General features: G+C 52.4%; 1 protein-coding gene and 1 non-coding gene across 2 annotated transcripts; both read right to left on the bottom strand.

Moving 5' to 3' along the window:
• Positions 1–2,057: 2,057 nt before the first annotated feature.
• Positions 2,058–19,271, bottom strand: Fance (FA complementation group E). Its single transcript, NM_001191718.1, has 11 exons — positions 19,262–19,271; positions 12,826–13,114; positions 11,164–11,764; positions 10,531–10,575; positions 10,219–10,284; positions 9,846–9,989; positions 9,349–9,472; positions 9,092–9,170; positions 7,262–7,328; positions 4,941–5,066; positions 2,058–2,370 (listed from the first exon to the last, which is right to left on the bottom strand). The coding sequence occupies exons 1-11, from the start codon at positions 19,269–19,271 to the stop codon at positions 2,269–2,271; spliced, it is 1,653 nt and encodes a 550-aa protein (NP_001178647.1). The 3' UTR covers positions 2,058–2,268.
• On the bottom strand, positions 17,949–18,029 carry Trnap-agg65 (transfer RNA proline (anticodon AGG) 65). The gene has a single exon. It is a non-coding gene; the product is annotated as a tRNA-Pro (tRNA).
• Positions 19,272–20,522: the final 1,251 nt, after the last annotated feature.

Genomic DNA, 20,522 nt, shown 5'->3' with positions numbered 1-20,522 from the left:
GCCGCTAGGGGGCGCCACCACGTGGCTGCACCGTGAGACCTGCTTTAGGAGCAGCTGGCAGTTCTGCACTGGGACTGGGGCCGAAGCTGGGGCATTGGGATCGGATTTCTGCCCGCTGTCTATCTTCTGCCTGTCCCATGTCTTCCACAGTCACCAGTGGAAGCGTTCTCTTTCATCGCCTAGTTTGGTGATGAGCCCCGGAGAGCCACTGGGCGGCTGCTCCCTGTAGCCGTGCATTATGCAATGGACCAACTTGTGGACTGAGGCACGGATGACAGGAATAGCTCGAGGAAACGATCCTTGCTGAGATCTGCAGAACTGAAAAGCATCTTGTGACTGGATTAGGATCAGATGCGCCTCGTTTAAGCGTAACCTGGGAGAAGGCGCCCACCAGTCTCGCCCTAGCCATCTTGTATAAACTGCTCCGGATTCAGCCTCCAGGCATGATGGACTTTGAACAAACGCCCCCTCCCACACTGTCTTTTCTCAATTAGTTGGCATTTCAAACAAAGTCGTTCTTGGTGCCTGACCCCCGTCTTTGCAGTGAATAGAGAGGCGCGGGGTCAAGGATCATTGCAGGAAGCCTTCAAATCTGGAGTGACTCATTCCAGGCCACCCTCTCTGGAAACACGTCATAGATGTGGCCAGCACCCACCATTAGCAGGGGGCAGATCTGAGAAGGGTTCATTCCACCCAAGCACATACACAGCACGCATCACGTAGAGTAAAGCAGGTTCGCGCCAGGGTCAGAGTGGAGTTAAGTGGCAGGCAGGTTGGAGCTTCGAGTGCCACTCACACTGGAAAGAGACGTTTGTCCCTTGCGCATCGTTCCCCTTGCCTCTGTACCCTGCATCGTCTCCTTCTCAGAAACCAGACTTTCTCACTGGACTGGCCTCCCTCCCTCCTCCCCTCCCTGCGTCAGGGGATTCAGGACTTCAGAGGAAGCTGTGGTCTGAGAAGTACCCAGAGACCTCTGTTCCCCACCCACTGCAGGGCTAAGGTAGGAGGATGTTGTCCCTGAACTTTCTTGGGCTAATTCAGTCACGTCAGTGTGGTGAACTTTTGTTTCTTTGTGTACCCCCGACTCTCTTAGAATTTGCTGCCCTTGAATTAGAGATCCACTGGCCTCTATCTCCTGAGTTCCGGGCTTAAAGTGTGCGCCACCATGCCCAGCTGTGTGCTAAATCTTTTTTTTTTTTTTTTTTTTTTTTGAGTGAGGTACTTGCTCAGGTCTGTGGAAAGACAGATGTCAGACAGGTCTGCAGCAGGCACCCCTGCTCCCCTTTCAGCCCACGGTAGGCTAGACAATCCTCAGATCCCAGCTCAAATGTTAGCTGCAGCTGAAGACGGAGCTCAGTGGTACAGCATCAGCCTAACAGGCGTAAGACTCCGGTGTCTGGCTGGAGAGATGGGTCACTGGTTAGAGCACTGACTGCTCTTCCAGAGGTCCTGAGTTCAAATCCCAGCAACCACATGGCAGTTCACAACCACCCGGAATGGGATCCGATGCCCTCTTCTGGTGTGTTTGAGGACAGCCACAATGTAGTCATATATAATAAATAAATCTGTAAAAAAAAAAAAAAAAAAAAAAAGACTCTGGTGTCCAGGACCAGCTTTAAAACAAAGTCATGGGTCCCGAGGCCTTGATGTGACGGGAGGGGTGAGGGAGTGAAGGGGGTTCAGGTGCCTATACCTAATGGGAAAGTGCGCCCGTCTAAGAACACAGGTGCTGGTTTTGAAGTTCATCTATCTGACATGTGTACCCTCTGGGACACAAACATGCCCCCGCACACAGGTGGAGGTCAGAGGACAACCTGGGGTGCCAGTCCTTGCCTTCCATTTTGTCTCATGCTAAGCTGTTAACGCAGTTTTGGGGGAGTCTCCTGCCCCCACCTCCAGCCACCTCTCAGCTGCACCCACAAACGTTTTTGAGACAGGATCTCTCTCACATAGCTTAGGCTGGCCTCAAACGCTGTGCAGTTGAAGATGACCTTGAACTCCTGGTCCTCCTGCCTCCCTCTACCTGATGGCTGGGATGACAGGGGTGAGCCACCCGGTGTGGATGAACTGTCTTCTCTTTATTAAGAACCATTACAGAATTACTCAGTTCAGAAGGGGGTCACAACACACACATGAGCGCGAAAGATTCCCGCTCATCCTCCACCGGCCCTGGATCGAGATGTTGTCAGGAGTGGAGGAGCAGCCAGGGCCTCCTCTCTGCTCTCTGTGGAGACAAGATGGCCCCTGCACAGCCTGGGGTGTGGGTGGTCAGCGGGCCAGATGTCTCAGGGCTGCCTGCAGGGACTTCTTCAGGAAGGTGGTGTTGGGCTCTAGGGCCACAGCCAGGTCCAGACTCTGCTGCTGTGAGATCTGGAGAGAAGGAATCAGGTCAGGACTGCAGCAGCCGGGTCTCCCCATCTCCTCAGCACTCCACTGTTAGGGAGGAGAACGGAAGGAGGCGGACAGGCGCCTGAGTCACCGAAACTTTCTGCCTCTGGAGGTGAAGCCAGCGCCAGGAGGGCCTGGAGCCATCAGCTGTGGAGCTCGAAGCAGACCCGGCCGCTAGATGGGTTTCAGGTGTGATTCACCCACACTCACGACCCTCCCGGGCTACAGATAAGGAGAGATGTTGGGGCCCTCCTCAGACCCTGCTCTCTCTCTCTCTCTCTCTCTCTCTCTCTCTCTCTCTCTCTCTCTCTCGCCTGTTCCTATGTCCTCTACGGGGCTCGGAATCCGCACTTCCATTCTCCAACCCCCACTCCTCAAAGAAGACGGGCGGAGTCCTGATGCCTCTGGCGGATAGCCCTTCTTCCGGGATCCAGAGAGGTCTGTGGAGGACCCAGAGGCCCCACAGCACACACACAGCGGTTCAGACTCCACTTCAACAGGTGACCTGCATGACGGCCCATCTTGGCTGTCAAGCTCACACAGCTGGGTGAAGAGGGAGCCTCCGCTGAGGCACTGCCTCTGTCACGCCGCCTGTGGGGCATTTTTGTGTTGCCGGGTAACTTATGAGGGCTCAGCCTACCGTGGGCAGTGCTACCCCTGACCAGGGGGTCCTGGATTGTATAAAAAAGAGCAGGCTGAACCCAGTATAGTGGCTCAGCCTTTAACCCCACCTCAGGAGGCAAAGGCAGTCGAGTTTGAGGCCAACCAGGTCAGCACAGAGGATTCAGGGCAGCCTGGTCTACACAGAGGTCAGGCTAGCCAAAGGTACAGAATCTAACAAGCAGGAAGCCCTAGGTTCCATCCCCAGCACTGCAGAAACCAGGCCATCCTAGTGTACCCATGTGACCTAGCACTCAGGAGCTGCAGACAGGAGGATCAGATGTTCAAGGCCATTTGGGCTGCATAGCAAATCGAAGGCCACCCTGAGCTACCTGAGATCTTGTCTACATGAAGAGCTCCCTAGCCCATGACCCACACAGGGCCTTCAGGACAGGCCGAGAAGCCTGGGCCAGTGAGCTGGCTCAGAGGTGAGGGAAGCTTGCTGACGAGCTTGGCCACCTGGGTTTGACCTCAGGACCCACGTAGTGGAAAGAGAAAACAAACTTCTGAAATTTGTCCTCTGGCCCCCTACAAGTGCACACACAAACTACATAGATTAAAGCGCAATTTTAAAAATTAGAACCAGGGGCTGGAGAGACCATCCCACATTTAAAATCACTTGTTGCTCCTCTAGAGAAACCAGATTTGGTTCCCAGCACCCACACTCCCACACTCTTAACTCCAGTTTCAGGTAATCTGATGCCCTCTTCTGGCCTCCATGGGCACTGCATGCACGTGGTACACAGATACATGGAGAGAGAGAGAGAGAGAGAGAGAGAGAGAGAGAGAGAGAGAGAGCGAGCACCCATACAGGGATATCTAAAAAATAAATAAATACATTGGGGTTAAACATAAATCTGGGCACATGTGTCTGACTTGCGACCCGGGTTTAGGAGACGGGGGTTCCCTAAGCTCACTGGTCCGTCAGCCTGGCCAGGCAGAGAGCTCCAGGTCTGCTGGAAACAGGCTCTCACACTGTTGGCTCCTGGCTACCTGCAGATCCCCAGGAAGGTCGGTTCTGGCTTACACTGCATCCCTTGCAAGGAACAGCGTTCTACCGGCTCCAGCCAGTGGCCATTTTGGGCGTTTTGGGATGGGAGCGAACCTCTCCTATAACATGGACTGGCCTTGAATTTGCTATGTACAGAGCTTGGCTTTGAACACATCCTTTTTTAAAAAAGAGAGAGAAAAGAGAGAGCCTCATATATTCAAGGCTGGCCTTGAACGTCTGATCTTCCTGCCACCTCAGTGCTAGGATTTTATGCCCCTGCCCCAATATCCAATTTACAAAGATTGAGCCCAGGACTTTGTCTAAGCTAGACCAGCACCAGTAGAGCTATATCCCTAGCCCTCCCCACTTTTTTTTTTTGGAGCTGGGGACCGAACCCAGGGCCTTGCGCTTCCTAGGTAAGCGCTCTACCACTGAGCTAAATCCCCAGCCCCCCCACTTTTTATTATTATTACTATTTTCTTTTGGGGGGGGGAGTCCCTACATAGCCCCGGCTATCCTGGAACCCACTATGTAAACCAGGCCGGCCTCAAACTCAAGAGATCCTCCTGCCCCTGCCTCCCGAGTGCTTAGACTAAAGGTGTTCACTACCATGTCTAGCTTCCTTTATTTATTTTTGCATATCCCAGACTGGCCTTGAACTTAGAGCAAGTCCCCTGCCTCAGCCTGCTCCATGCATTCACCACCCCCAGTCATAATCCCCAACAAGGCTTGGCTGCCCCCCTCCATTGTCACCAAATGCCTGTGCGAGGCTCCTCCCGGGCATGAGCTGGAGACAGGGACAGCTCAAGGGGAAGGCCAGCAAGCTGGGCTCTTGTAACTTCCCCATGCCCCACATACTAGTGGGGAGCTCCCAGCTGGACGAGCCCCTGTCGACACTCACGCTGGCCTGGTACTTGGTCATCACCGTCAGCATCAGCTTGGCATAGGCCATGGAGGTGGTGGCTGCCGGCCCCTCTTTGCAGAGCCTCTGCATCAAGACACTGAAGAGCTCCGAGGTCATCTCCACCTGCATGCAATGGGACGTGGGACAGCATCACAGGACGGCGTCAACCCCAAGCTCTCTGTCTCCTAGCAGGTGTCTCCTAACAGAGTGCTCTAGAATGTTCCTCCATAAACCCAAGTGTTATAAGTCTTGGTCCCAGGGCAAGGTGTTGGGAGGTGGGGTTTGTCTAAAGGTGGTAACCTGGCCCGTTCTCTCTCTGCTTCTCGGCTGCCATTACCAGAGCAGCCTATCTGTCACACATTCTTTCTACCATGATGGGCCTCACAGAAGTCTAGGAGCAATGGAGCCAACAACAGATAGAAGCCTCTGAACTGTGGACACAAGCCAGCTTTTCTTCCTGTTTACCTTAGGTATTTGTCATGGTAAGAGAAAGCTAACACACCAAGCTGTCTCCACAACTGGACACCACAGCTCAACCAAACACTGAGGAGGAGATAAGGAGCTAGCACGAGCTAGCATGAGCTAGCAGGTGCAGGTCTTACAGAACAGCAACCGCCCTCGCAGAGGCTCAATCAGGGCCACCGGGAGCCGGCGACTCTAGTGTGCCTCAGTAGTTGAAGTCTGATGGAAGCCAGGCTGCGGTGAGGTTCTGAGGAAGCACCGCCAGTCTTCAGGCTAACGGAAGACCGCCAGCATCAGGCAGCGGTCAGATAACGGAGGACCACTAACAGTCAGCACTTCACGCCCCACATCTTGAAATCTCCCCACACCGTCTCTACTCTCAGAGAAGGAGGCTCGGGCATAAGTGGCCGCGGTCAGCCACTGTGACGCTGCTCCATCTTTTATCTGCCAACTTGATGGACTGAGAATCGCCGGAGGAACACACCTCTGGGTGTGTCTGAGGGCATCCCCGGCAGGGTTCCATTAAAGGAAGGTCCTCCTTGAATCTAGGAGCCGCCATCCCACGAGCTGGGGACCCTAGCGGAATGAGCCCGGGGTCCACCTCTTTGCTTTCTGAGTGTGGACGCAGTGTAACCGGCAGCCTCAGCCTCCTGCCCCAAGCCCCTCTCAACATGACAGGCTGTACCCTTAAACTGGGAGCCAAAACCAAGCCTTCCATCTTCAACTTGACTCTGGGAAGTATTTTATCACAGCAAGAAGGATAGCTGACGGGGCTGGGGATTTAGCTCAGTGGTAGAGCGCTTACCTAGGAAGCGCAAGGCCCTGGGTTCGGTCCCCAGCTCCAAAAAAAAGAACCATGGGAGAGGCCAGGAATGGTGCTGTAACCAATAATCCGAGGACTCGGGGCAGGAGCCCAAGGTCATGTCTATATGGTGAGTTCAAGGGCCATCTGGACTACATGAGAACCTGTCACAAATGACGATGACGACGATGATGACGATGACATAATGACTGAGAATTTTTGGTGGCAATTAGAAAAATGCCAAAATATACCACTAAAAGACAATAGGGCTGAGGACGTGGCTATGTTGATGGAGCCTATGGCCGGCATACATGGAGCCCCGGGTTCAGGATCTGGTATCACATAAACTATGGCATGGTATGGAGAGATGGCTCAGCGGTTACAGCACTGGTTGCTCTTCCAGAGGTCCTGAGTTCAATTCCGAGCAACCACATGGTGGCTCACAACCATCTGTAACGGGATCTGATGCCCTCTGCTGGCACACAGGCATACATGCCGGCGGAATGCTGTATAGATAATAAGTAAATCTCAAAAAACAAAATAAAACATAACTCTAAAAAAAAAAAAAAAAAAAAATACGGCACGGTAATGTATAGCATGGAGTTAAACTCCAGGCAGACACACAAAAAGCAGGTACACAGGGCCAGTTTAAAGCCTGCTGTCTAAGCAGCAAAACGTGAGCGCTGACCTAACTGGGTGCTGTTTCTCTGAACCAGGGAGCCTGAGTCTGATGCCTGGGACAGAGTCAGAGAGTTTTTAAAGTTGTGACTCTAACCTGTGACCTTCTGTGGTGTGGCACCTGTAGTCCCGGCATGAGGAAGAATGACCAGGAGTTCAAGGTCACCCTCCACCACACGGGGGTTCTAGGCCAACCTGGGCTGCATGAGAAAGGAGACGCCAGCCCTAAAGCAGGTACTACTACAAGACAGGGCTAGCTGACCACGAGTCAGCTGTCTGTCCCTGCCTGCATCTGCAGGGCCTTCTGTCACTATCAGCGACACAGGTATAAGGCAGCGGCCTGCTTGCCTAACCCTGAAACCCAGAGCCTACCCACCTGCCGCTCCAGGAGCGCCTGCAACACCAGGAACGTCTCTTCCCTCCAGGCCAGCTCCAGGACCTGCCTGCACAGAAGACACCATTAAGGTCACCATGTGGTTGCTGGGATTTGAACTCAGGACCTCTGGAAGAGCAGTCAGTACTCTTAACCCCTAAGCCATCTTTCCAGCTCCCTGGCTTTTGATTTTCTTTGTTTGTATGTTTTTCCCCTTTGATAAAAAGACTCAACAACAATGCTAGGTGCTCTAACACTCAGGAGGCAGAGGCAGATGGATCTCAGAGGCCAGCCTGGTCTACAGAGTGAGTTTCAGGACAGCCAAGGCTACACAGAGAAACCCTGTTTTAGATAACCAAAATGGCTGGCCTGGAACTCAAAGCAATCCTCCTGCCTCACTTCCTCCTGAGTGCTGAAATTTGACACAGGAGCCAGCACCATTTGTGGTTTACGTCTGCTGTGGGACCTGGTTTCCTATTTATTTCGGCTGCGCTCATCCGGGGTCCACCACGTGGGTTCTAAGAGTCAGACCCACAGGGTGGGTCTTGGTGGCGAGCACTGTTATCTGCTGAGTCCTCGGTCCAGCCTGACTTGGTGCTTAGCTTGCTTCTAAGAATTTTATTCTTTTTAATTGCGTGTGGCTGCGTGAGTTCAGGTGACCAGGAAGGTGACTGGTGTCAGAGGCCCTGGAGCTAAAGTCACAGGCAGCTGTGAGCCACCTGCCGTGGATGCTGGGCGGCAAACAGCTCTTCTGCAAGAACAGCAAACTCTCAGGTGCTTGACTGTCCACCCCCCCCCGCCCCTAGATCTGTGTACCCCAGGCTGGCCCCATGCTTGCCATGTAGTCAAGACTAGTCTCAAACTCCTCATCCTCCTGCCTCTACTTCCCAAGGGAGAGATTACACGCCTATACCACTAACGCCCAGCCATTCTTTGAGTCTACTGCCTAAATTTAATCCTGACTTTGAGCACTTAAACACTAGAGATGTTTTATGTATTTCTGTGTTGGGACTCACACGCGCTCTCCCACTGAGCAACACCATGTACGTTGGATGTCCGACTTTCTGTGAACTCACGGTAGCTACTATCTGTCACACAGACTACCTGGAAAAACCCCACAGAGCGACTACCAGACTCAGAGTCAAGGAGCGAGGAGGTCAGGCCTGTGTGCCTTGCAATCCCAGCACGTGGGAGATTATAGATAGTGGGAGTTCAAGGCTAGCCTCAGCTACAAAGTTATGCTCAAGGCCAGTCTGGGCTACGTGAAACCCTGCTTCAAAAAATAAATAATATAAATAAACCAATAAGCGTGAGCGTTATTTAGTTAATAAACAAGGTCAAGACTGAGCTCACGCCTGACTCTGGCAGCAGGGTTTTTTCTAACATTATTTATATGAGCACACTGTCGCTGTCCTCAGACACACCAGAAGAGGGCATCGGATCCCATGACAGATGGTTGTGAGCCACCATGTGGTTGCTGGGAATTGAACTCAGGACCTCTGGAAGAGCAGTCGGTGCTCTTAACTGCTGAGACATCTTTCTGGCTCTCTGGCAGCGTTCTTTTTTTTTTTTCTTTTCTTTTTTTTTCGGAGCTGGGGACCGAACCCAGGACCTTGCGCTTCCTAGGCAAGCGCTCTACCACTGAGCCAAATCCCCAACCCCTCTGGCAGCGTTCTTAACCACTGCAGCCAATCCTAGCTAAGCTGAGCTACTTCTCAGAGGGACCACCCAATATGGGCCCAGAGAAAAGGGCACCAGGCAGGTTTAGAGCCCAGTGCCATGGTGGGCGTGCATCCCTGTGTGCATGCAGGGTATCAAAGTCTGTACACTTACCCCAGAATCTGGACCTGCATGTCTGGCTCCAAGGACTCATCCTTTAAGAGGGAACACAGTAACTCCGTCTGCACAGGACCTGGGCCAGAGACAGGAGGGGAGAGGGCTGGGGAGGGCGGGAGAAGGCTGTGAGGGCCAGGATGCCTGATGTCGGGGAGGGAACTGGTTACCGCACTGAACCCCCAACTCCCAGAAGGTCCCTTGGGGTGAAGTGTGCTGGGCACGGAGTGTGGGCCTGGGGCTGGCTCTGCACGCACCTATGCCTGGGTCCTGGAACAAGGGACAGAGGACAGCCCTGCAGACAGCGTAGGTGTACTTGGCACAGAAGGAGGTGAGGGCAGCTCTGAGAAGCCTGGAGGCGGAGGATGGCAGGGAGAGGATCTAGTCACAAGGGAGGGGACAAAGTCACATCTTCCCTTCAGGACCGTTTTATCCCGCTATCCGTGTTTTGGAGGAGAAGCCACGTGTCTGTATCTAGGATCACACTGGCTCCCATCCGGGGCCCAGGCTGTAAGAAACTACAGGTATGGGGTTGGGGATTTAGCTCAGTGGTAGAGCGCTTGCCTAGCAAGCGCAAGGCCCTGGGTTCGGTCCCCAGCTCTGGAAAAAAAAAAAAAAAAAAAAAGAAAGAAAGAAACTACAGGTACAAGGGCCTAGAGACAGAAGCCCACCTCTCTGCCCCTCTCCCAACCCCATTCCCGAGGACTCAGAGGATCCCCACTGCCCCTGGCCTTCTGGTGCCCCCTGTGCCCACCCGGTCAAGAAAGAGGCTCCTGGCCAGCACAGAGGCATTGCTGATGCTGAGGGCTGGGGTGAGACCCAGCAGGTGGCTGCAGAGCTGCAGGAGGCCTCCGTCCGGGAGCTGGGGCAGTTGTAGCTGGCTGCATAGCGACTCCATCTGGGTGGGGAACACCAAGGACTCTCAGCTGCCTCGGCTAGGCTGCAAGCCCAATGGGCAACAGAAAGGGGCAGGCAAGGACGTGAGGGAGGCTATGCAGCACAGAGCAGGGGAGACGCTACAGTGGGGGGAGCCGGCTCATGGTAACCCTCCCAGCGAGGCAGAGAATGTTCCCAGAGAGGGGAGAATGCTCGAGGCTGAGGTGACCTCAGGGCAGGGCCTGTCTCACCTGGCTGGGACTACATTCGTGAAGAAACTGCAGGTCCACTGGGGGCTCCTCCAGCCCCTCCAGCCCCTGGGAAGGCAAATCCTCCATGAGGACCGGCAGAGTGCTTGCTCACAGAGGCTACTCTTGGAAGGCAGTCCCAGAGGACCTCATCGCGGCATGACAGCCTATCCAAACTCGGCCCTGGACTGTCTGTCGGATCTCCCTCCTATCCAGCCCCATGCCAGGCTCCATGATCCAGGGCTTCCCTGGGCATGGCTACGGTACAGAGAGAAGCCAGAAGAAGGGCCGTGGTGGATGGGGAGGGCCGGTCACCTCCTGCAAGGCCTTCAGCAGCTGCCGCAGCCTGGGCACCTGGTCCTGCGGAAGAGAGCACAGTCATGGAAGGCTGACCGGTACTGCAGCAGGGCCCCTCCGCTCCCCACTCTGGGCTGCTGACAATCGCCAATCCCCTCGCAGACTCTAGCTCTGCGAGACCCAGCGCCCTCTCCTGGCCTCCACAGGCACCGCATGCATGTGGTACGCACAAGGACAAGCAGGCACTCACTTAAAACCTCTCAAGGGAGCGTGAGCACAGACCAACGGGAGCCGCCCAGAGGCAATTCAGAAGAAGCAGTTAGGTGCCTGACACCTTGAAGGCCTGTGTGACGCCCCGCCCACTGCTGTCTTGGCACCTAACCTCAATGGGGTCGGTAGACCGGGTATGGGCTGGCTGGCTTTTGGCGTGACTCACACCACCAGGCAGAGCAGCAGGAGCTGAACCCTTCCACCCCACATCCTAGATCCTCAGGACAGGTGCTTCCTGCTCCTAGTAACTCCCTCCCCAACCCCATCAGTTTGGGGAGGGGAAGCCACACTCCCCCCACAACCCACCCCTCATCCCCGGATCACGTACTACAGAGAGGACCCTGCTGGAAAATGCATCTCAGTCAGCTTCCCAACCAATACCTGGACAACTTTGGGGAGCTCCACACTCTTAGCTGGACTCTCGGCCTCTGCTACGCCCGGGCGAGCCTCCGGAGCCTCGACTTCAGTATCAGGCAACACGCCTCCTGCATCTGACTCTGATTCCGAAGTCTCTGGCTTGGGTCTCTCTTCCTTTCTTTCCACCACCTCTTCCTGTTCCTCCTCACAACCCCGGAACCTTTTAGGGGATCTCTCTAACTCAGGGCCGGCAGTCTCTCCCTCGGTCCTTTTCCTCCGCTTCCCAGAAAGCTGTGAGAGTCTGCCCTCTGGTTCAGGATCAGAACCCAGGGCCGGTTTCAGCCCCCTCCCACCTTGGCCCAGCCGCCCACACAGGTCCCGGAGATGTGACTGACAGCTTCCGGTCAATGGGGAGGATCCCTCCACAGAGACTCCAAGCCCCACATCCCTTTGCAGCAGCTCCCTGAGGGCGTGGAGCCAGGCATCAGAGGTAGATGCTGTGCCCTGCTGATCAAGCTGCAGCACAGAGCGGAGGCCGCTTTCGGGTAAGGAGGATCGAACAGCCAGCAGCAAGGACATCAGGTTCTTCCGGCATACTCCAGGCAACCGTAGCAACAGTGGCGTCCTAAGAACAATCAAAGGTTTGTTTTCTGAGGTGAGGGGTTCTCACTATGTAATCCAGGCTGGCCTTGACCCCTCAAACCCCGGGTCAGGGTTCTTATCACACAGAGGTGCCTGGCATATGAGGATAATAGAGGAAAAATTATATATGCACATTATATATATATACATTATATACATATATACTATATATATATATATATGTGTGTGTATATATTATATATATATATATATATATATATATATATATATTATATATTTTCTCTGTATAGCCTGGCTGCCCTGGAACTCCCTCTACAGGCCAGGCTGACCTCAAACTCACAAGAGCTCTGTAAGCCTCTAGTTTTGCTGGCCTGTGCAGCCTAGGCTTCCAACCTGAAACAATCTTCCTGTCTCAGCTTCCTGAAATTAGACGTAGGGCCTGTATTTTTTTTTTTTTTTTTTTGGTTCTTTTTTTCGGAGCTGGGGACCGAACCCAGGGCCTTGCGCTTCCTAGGCAAGCGCTCTACCACTGAGCTAAATCCCCAACCCCAGGGCCTGTATTTTTAACACAGGTGTCCACTTGACATAAGTACACCTGTATTGGAGAGACACATTATTATTATTATTATTATTATTATTATTATTATTATTATTAATTTTTTTTACTGTTTTTTGACAGGATCTTTCTATGTCACCCTGGCTGGTCTTGAACTCATGCCTCTGCCTACCGAGTAGCGTTATTACCAGCGTGCAACACTACAACACGCCTTTTATTCTTCTTATGAGATAGAGTCTCATTCTGCTGCCCTAGAACTCGAGAGGTGCGCTCGCCTATGCCTCCTGAATGCTGGAGTTAGAGCCATGCACTCGGCAACTGGAGAGGGAAGCAAGCAAACAAAATCAGTCTGCACTTAGAATTCTGCCTGACAAAATGGGTGTCCAGGGTTGGCGCGCACACTTGTAATCCCTATCACCGAGGGAATGGCTGCAGCAGTTCGAGTCTAACCTGGGCTACGTGGAACCCTGATTTAATTACTCAATTAAGCAGGAGGGAAGCGGCGGGGACCACGGGCGGGGACTCACAGTTCCAGGCGGCCATCTGGGCCCCGCACTTCGGGCTCTGCGCGGCCCAGCGCCTCCAGGAAGCTATCCCAAGGGAAGTGCTCAGCGCGGCGGCCCAAGGTGCGCAGAACCCCTAGCCCGCGCCGCGCACCCTCGGGTCCGGCCTGCAGCGCCTGCAGGAGGAGACGGGCGGGGGCCTCCAGGGTCGCCCATGGCGTCGCCCTGGCCGAGGCCACGGCGTCCGACACTGGCCTCGCCAGCGGAGAGCCGAGGCGGGGCGGCGGACAGGACACTCGGGGTCGGAGCGCCCCTCAGCCCGCGAAAAGAAACCTGGCAACGAGGTAACCCGCAAACCTAGAGTAGAGTCCGAAGGGGCGGGGCCTGGAGATCCGGGCGGGACCGGAAGGGGCGTGATCATCGGGAAGGGACCCGAGCAACTAACCAGACCTGTAAGAGAGCGTTCAGGAAAGGGGCGGGGCGTTGGGCGGGACGAAGGCCTCCGGAAGTAGCTTAACCCTCTGCAAAGGAAGAGAAACCCGAGAAGGGGCGGGGCCAACGACTGGAGCCAATCTGGTCGGTGCTTGATGGAGGGGCTGTACTGCTGTCAAATCTTATTCCTCCTCCACGTCTTTTTTAAAAAAGATTATACTGTCGCTGTCTTCAGGCACACCAGAAGAGGGCACTAGATCCCACTGCAGATGACTGTGAGCCACCATGTGGTTGCTGGGAATTGAACTCAGACCTCTGGAAGAGCAGTCAGTGCTTTTAACCTCTGAGCCACCTCTTCAGCTCAGCTCTCCACGTCTTTTTTTAATGTTTGTTTTTTAAACTTATTTTACGTGTGTGGGTGATTTGCTTGTATGTATGCAAACGTACCATGTCTGGTGCCCGCGGAGGCCAGAAGAGGGCGTGGGATGCCCTGGGAACGGAGTTAGAGATTGTGGGATCCTCTGCAAGAGCAGCTAATACTTTTTTTTTTTTTTTTTTGCAGCTAATACTCTTAACTGCCGAGCCATCCCTCCTGCTTCGTTTCCATTTTTATTTTTTCTGTGTATGTGTGTGCCTGGATATATCTATGTGGACCACATGTTTGCAGGAGCCCGGGAGGTCAGAAGAGAAAATAAAATTCTTTGAAACTTGAGTTACAGGCAGTTGAGACAGCACGCACATGCTGGGAAACCTCAGTACAGTTAGCACCCTTAACCACTAAGCCATCTCTAGTTCCTATTCCTTTACATTTTTATCTTTAATCATGTATACGGGGTGTACGTGTATGTGTGGTTGGGGGACATCTGTATATGTATATGGTTGTGTATGTGTCCGAACCCTGGTCCTCTGTGAGACAGCAATGTGGCCTCTTAACTGATGCGGCATCTCCCCAGCCACAAATTATCAAATATTTTGACTGTGACAGTTACTTTCAGGAAAAATAAAAAAGGTAGATAAATGCCTTATAATGGGATGACCAGGCAAGATGAATCCCATAAAGTCCAGGTCAGCAAGCCTGTAGGGAGGTCACTGGTCACTGCAGGCAGAGAAGAAACAGGGCAATGGCCCTAGGGCTGCAGTATGGCTGGAGAGGGGATCAGAGAGGTCACCAGGCTTGGGGTCACACAGAGGACATTGGCTTTCTGCTCTGAATAGCATGGGAAGCCACGGCAGTTTTTTTTTTTTTTAACTGATTTTGATTTGAGCCAAACTATTTATTTATTTCCAAGGAATGAGTTGGGAAAGATAAGGTCTTTACTGATTCAGAAATGGGGAGAAAAGGCAAAAAGACAAAACAAACAAAAAACAAAACAAAACAAAAAAACCACCAACAACAAAAAACCTAACAACTTTCTTCTAGTTACCTTTTCTGCAGTAAGTAGACTGGAGCAGATTTCTGGTGTTCCAGGGAAGAGCTGTGGAGGATGTGGACCCTAAGAAGTACAGTGGGGACCAGACAACCTACCACGTCCCTCCCTCAAGCCGCTACTTTGACCTCGCTCCCTGAGGTTTCGCATTTGAGTCATCTGGGTAGAAGTGGGGCAGAGTTCTAAACCTGGTTCAGGTTTCCAGGTTCAGAGAGGTCCAGGATGGTATCCCCACCCTCTGAGGAAGGTACAGGGCAGTCTCTCAGAGGCTGAGGAAAGCAGATGGCCCCTGAGGACTGGGGCTAAAAATGTAGTCTTCAGACAGCGTGGGACAGACAGCTCAGTTGTATCTTACTGGTTTTCTTCCAAAATCCTTCTACAAAAATGGTAAAGTTTAAAAATTCAGAAACTTGGGGTTGGGGATTTAGCTCAGTGGTAGAGCGCTTGCCTAGTAAGCGCAAGGCCCTGGGTTCGGTCCCCAGCTCAAAAAAAAAAAAATATTGAAAAAAAAAATTCAGAAACTTGTAAAGCAGATAAGGACCGTTCCTCACCTTGGGACTCTCCCCATCCCAACACCCATGCCTCCCTCCCTGATCCCACCACAAGGTGGGAAACTTCAGCTCACAGGGGTGGAGGGTTTACAGCAAATCCCCGAAGGGATACCAGTCACCACTAAGATTTCCCACCCAGCAGGTCCCTCCCCTCCCCTGTTCTTTCTTTCTTCTAAAGATTCATTTGTTTTATGTATGTGAGTACACTGTAGCTGTCTGCAGACACACCAGAAGAGGGCATCAGACCCCATCACAGATGGCTGTGAGCCACCATGTGGTTGCTGGGATTTCAACTCAAGACCTCTGGAAGAGCAGTCAGCGCTCTTAACCGCTGAGCCATCTAGCCCCCTCCCCTGTTCTTTTTTAATTAATTAATTAATTAGTTAGTTAATTTTTACACTCCAGATTTTATTCCCCTCCCAGTCCATCCCCCGCCCTCCCCTGTTCTTTCAAGCAGCTCTGTTCAACTGAAAGATAAGGTAAGAACACATCCCCCTTCCCCCACACCCTTCCCCCAAGTACAGGATCAAGGCCGGGGCACAGTCTGGGAAGAGCACGTCTTTCTCCAGCTTGCTGGTCTCTGGGAACCATGTTTGGCCCCAACACCATAAAATAGAAAGAAAACCCCAGGAGCCTTTGGCTTTAACCACAGCTGATTGGGAACAGACTCACAGTGAGAGGTCGGGCAGGCTGGACACAGCACAATATTGTCACATCGGGGCAGATAGACATCGTCTACACTGCTCACGTAATTACACGCATTACATTTATGGTGGGTATTTTAAAAATACTGGTTCTCATGTGAACTAGGCTGCCTGCCAACTTGATGTGTCTCTGAGGATGACCTGGAACTTCTGAGCTTCCTGCCTTCACCTCCCAAGTACTGGGATTACAGGTGTGTGCCCACACTCCCAGCAAGGAGCAAACGGAGGGCTTGTGCCTGCCGGGCTAGCATACTGACTGAAGCCCCAGCCTCATGGATATTGTATTACTTTTCTATTGCTGTGATAAAACACCATGACTGGGGGCTGGGGATGGCTCAGTGTTTATGAGCATCAGCTGTTCTTCCAGAGGACCGCAGTTCAATTCCCACCAACCTCATGACAGGCAGCTCACAACTGTCTGTGACCCCTGTTCCAGAGGATCTAGCAGCTCCTCCCAGGCAGGCAGGCAGGCAGGCAGAAGGCCGATGCACAGAAAAATAAAGAACTCTTTAAACCACAACACCAGGACCAAAACAACTCAAAACAAGAAAGAGCTTAAACTACAAGAGCAAGCAGATAGCATGGGAGCTGCAACTTGGCTTTGAACCCTCAAAGCTGGTCCCCGCTGACATACTCCCTCCATCAAGGCCACGCTTCCTACACCTATTTAAATAGTGACACTAACTGGGGACCAGTGGCCATGAACTCAGGGGGCAACTGGTGTAGGTAAACTCAGTCAGATTTGAAAAAGTCGTGGCGGTGGTTTTATCCCCCTGAAAACCAGATTTGGCTGAAAAGCGGCAAAAGGAGAGGTGGACAATCCGCTTCAAGCCGTGTTCTTCCAGGAGAAAAAGGGGTCTCAAGTCTGGCGGGTGATGCTCTCCAGATCATAGACGGTACCAAAGCACATGCTGTTCGTGGGAAGAGGCGAGGATCCACCCCATCCGCCTTGTAGGGTTGGCGTTTATTACCACCGTCTTCCAGCAGGCGGCAGTGGAGCGCCTTAATGGATACCCTACTAGAATGCTGTCTGAGGCAGCGGAGCGGGAACCTTTTTCAACGAATTTTTACTAGTAACATACAAGGACAGGACCCTCAGCTGTGCCTCTGGAGCCAACTTAGGACAGTGTATTGGGCTTCGGGTGGCCTTAGCAAGGTACAGCTGCCGGCTGATGGATGTTGAGTGATCAGGCCAGAGTAGGCTGAGGACACTTGTGGTCAGCCTTAGGGAGGCCAGCCAGGGTCACTAGCGCACGGAGAGGTTTGTCACAGAAGCCTTCTTTCCTTAAACCCACGGCAATCTGGGCCCTTCTCACTCCCCACATACCCCTTACAGACACGGGGTCCTCGGAGTACCCAGGTGGCGGCCAAAATTCCTCAAAACAACTGTGCTTTTCCTCTTTCAAAAACTACCGGCAGGATGGCTCCATCGGGCGGCCCCTTGGGAGCCCTCGGGTTTCCCTTTCCTGGCCCCTACGTGACACCAGCCACGTCAACACCTGTGCTGGAAGCTTCGAGTGACTTCTGTTTTTGTTATGTTTTGAGACAGGCTGTCATTATGTAGCTGGAACTTGCTGTGTAGATCAAACTGTCCTCGAGCTCTGCCTGCTTCTCTGTGCCTTCTAAGACCTGGGATTAAAGGTGCACACCCACACATCTGTCTTTCTCTTTTTAATGTTTTGGTTTAATCGTTTGAGACACGGTGTCCTGTTGCTCAGGCTGACCTCAAACTTGCCATGTCGCCAAGGATGTCATTGAATTTCTACCCTTCCTGCCTCCTCCATTTGGATATTGGGATTGGGGCTGTGCATCATGCCTCCCTGGTATGTGTGTGTGGTCATGGAATCCAGAGCCTCATGGGAACTATGCCAGCATTCTACCGACCGAGCCCCACCCCCAGCACTGAAGAAGATTTTTGTTTTCTCTCTCTCTCTCTCTCTCTCTCTCTCTCTCTCTCTCTCTCCCTTCTCTCCCTTTCCTCCCTCCCTCCATTCTTTTGAAGATTTACTCTTTTTTTTTTTTTTGGTTCTTTTTTTCGGAGCTGGGGATCGAACCCAGGGCCTTGCGCTTCCTAGGCAAGCGCTCTACCACTGAGCTAAATCCCCAGCCCCGAAGATTTACTCTTTATGTGTGTTTTGCCTGTATGTATATCCAGGTACCACTTGTGTGCCTAGCGTCTGCTGAGGCCGGAAGAAGGTGTTGGAATCCCCAGTACAGACAGTTGTGAGCCACCATGTGGGTTTGTGGAATCGAACCTGGGTCTTCTAGAAGGGTACTAAGTGGTTTCCTTTTAAAGCATCTTTTTAAAAAAATTTATTTATTATATGTAAGTACAACATAGCTTTCTTTTTTTTTTTTTTTTTTTTTTTTGGTTCTTTTTTTTTGGAGCTGGGGACCGAACCCAGGGCCTTGCGCTTCCTAAGCAAGCGCTCTACCACTGAGCTAAATCCCCAACCCCACAACATAGCTTTCTTAAGACATACCCGAAGAGAGCATCAGATCCCATTACAGATGGTTGTGAGCCACCATGTGGTTGTTGGGATTTGGACTTCCTCTGGAAGAGCAGTCAGTGCTCTAACCACTGATCCATCCCTCCAGCCCAAGCGTTCTTAAACACGGAGCCATATAGAGAAGCCATCTAGATTTAGATTTTTTTCTTTTTCTCCCCTCCCCCCTATAAAGGAGCTATTCCTCCCCTGCCTCCCTCCTCCCTCCTTTTTTTTTTTTTTTTTTTTAATTAGACAGGGTTTCTCTTTGCAGCCCTAGTGTCCTGGAACTCACTCTGTAGACCAGGCTGGCCTCGAACTCACAGAGATCCGCTTGCCTCTGCCTCCATTCCGAGCACTGGAATCAGTGGTGTGCACGCCACCACTGCCAGGTTCGAGCCCCACGGGTCTCTTAAGTGTTCCTCCACCTCACCTTTTGGTCTTTCAGGTCTCCTCTTCCCTCTGAGTTCCTTTCCTCTTTGTCCCTCCTTGTGCCAGCTTGGACCTGAACACTGGGGTTTATGTCCCATTTGCTTCCTCAAGTTACTTAGATTGTGCCTCAGTTTCTTCTTCCATAGTTTGAGGAGACGAAGGCTCCTCACCTCACCCGACAATGATAGGTGAACCCCTCCCTTTGCCCCCCACCCCACAGGCTCTCATCCCAGTCCTCCGGTGCTGGGCTTGACAGACCTTCCAGAACCTTCCAACTGGGATACAAGTAACCGGTGACACTCACCTTAACCCCGGTCTGCCTGTGGCACCCTTATCTTCTTCTCCTCCCAGAAGGCCCTGCTTTCCCTCCGGCATTCCCTGGGGAGTTCCTCCTTCCCATCTACACTTGCTTTTCCTCAGTCACTGACCAGGTGCCATGGTGGTTCATAGGCAGTCCAGGGAGCAATGAGGTATCTGTGTGCGGGTACCTCAGGCAGTGGGTGTGGTTGGGCAAGATGCCAAAGGTCCACCTTTTGTCTGCACCCATGCCAAACACTGAATTCTGGCTGTTGTTCCACTGTGGCCACAGGGTGGCTCAGAAGCTCTCCCAAATACAGTCCTGATACAGCCTCCGGTGGCACAAAATGGTCTTAGCATCCTAGAGGGCCAGCGTGCCCCGCCATGTCACCTGACCTCAGGGTGTCCTGCTTCTCAGAGTTGAGGCTTCGCTATGGGGTATTGAGCTCCTGTGTGAGGTCTGACTGGGCTTGATGCTCCTGGGAGGGGCTGCGGTCCCTGTCAGCTTTTTGCTCACTCAGGTGACATCTACAGAGAGCCAACTGCATGTAGGATTTTGCAGTAACCTTAGCTGTAGCCCAGGCCCTGCCCTGTGGGGGGGGGGTGGGGTCTTGGGAATCTCTCAAATACCCACCATGCACCCTCCAGTTCCGTGCCCGTTACCTATGAGTAATCACAGTGTTCTGTATCCATAGGTGTTCAGAGCCTAAAATACACTTACTTAGCCTAAAGGAAGACCAAAACATTTTATGTTGTTTGAATTAGTTGATAACACTGCACATATAATTTTGATCCATGAGACTATGTAAAATACTTTTGTGAGTGGTTGAGATGGGGTCTTGTGCAGCCCAATATGGCCCAAAGTCAAAGCAACCTTCATATCTTAGCTCTCTTGAGTCCTCAGGTTACAGGCGTGAGGCACCACGCCCAACTACAGGGAAATTATTTTTAACCATTTTAAAGGTATCTTTCAAATGTGCTGGGCACTGGTAGTGTATGCCTTTAATCCCAGCACTAGGGAGGCAGAGGCAGGAGGATCCCAGAGTTCAGGGCCAGCCTGGTCTACAGAGTGAGCTCCAGGACAGCCAGGGCTACAGAGAGAAACCCTGTCTCAAAAGGACAAACAAAAAAAGGTACCATGTGGGACTGGAGGGATGTCTCAGTGGTTAGGAGCACATCCTGCTTCACGGAGGATCTGGGCTTAGTTCCAGCACTCAGGTCTACAACTGTTTGTCACTCTTGACTCCCACACCGTAAGATCCAAAGCCCTTTCCGAGATCACAAATAAATAGCTATTCATTAAGACTCTTCCCCACAAAAGTACTTTTTGCAGGGACTGGTGGTACATGCCTATAAATGCGGCACTCAGGAGGCTGAGGCAGAAGGCCTGAG

The sequence above is a fragment of the Rattus norvegicus genome, chromosome 20, assembly GCF_036323735.1.
Source record: "Rattus norvegicus strain BN/NHsdMcwi chromosome 20, GRCr8, whole genome shotgun sequence".
NCBI lineage: Eukaryota > Metazoa > Chordata > Mammalia > Rodentia > Muridae > Rattus > Rattus norvegicus.
This window is presented reverse-complemented; position numbering and strand designations above follow the sequence as displayed.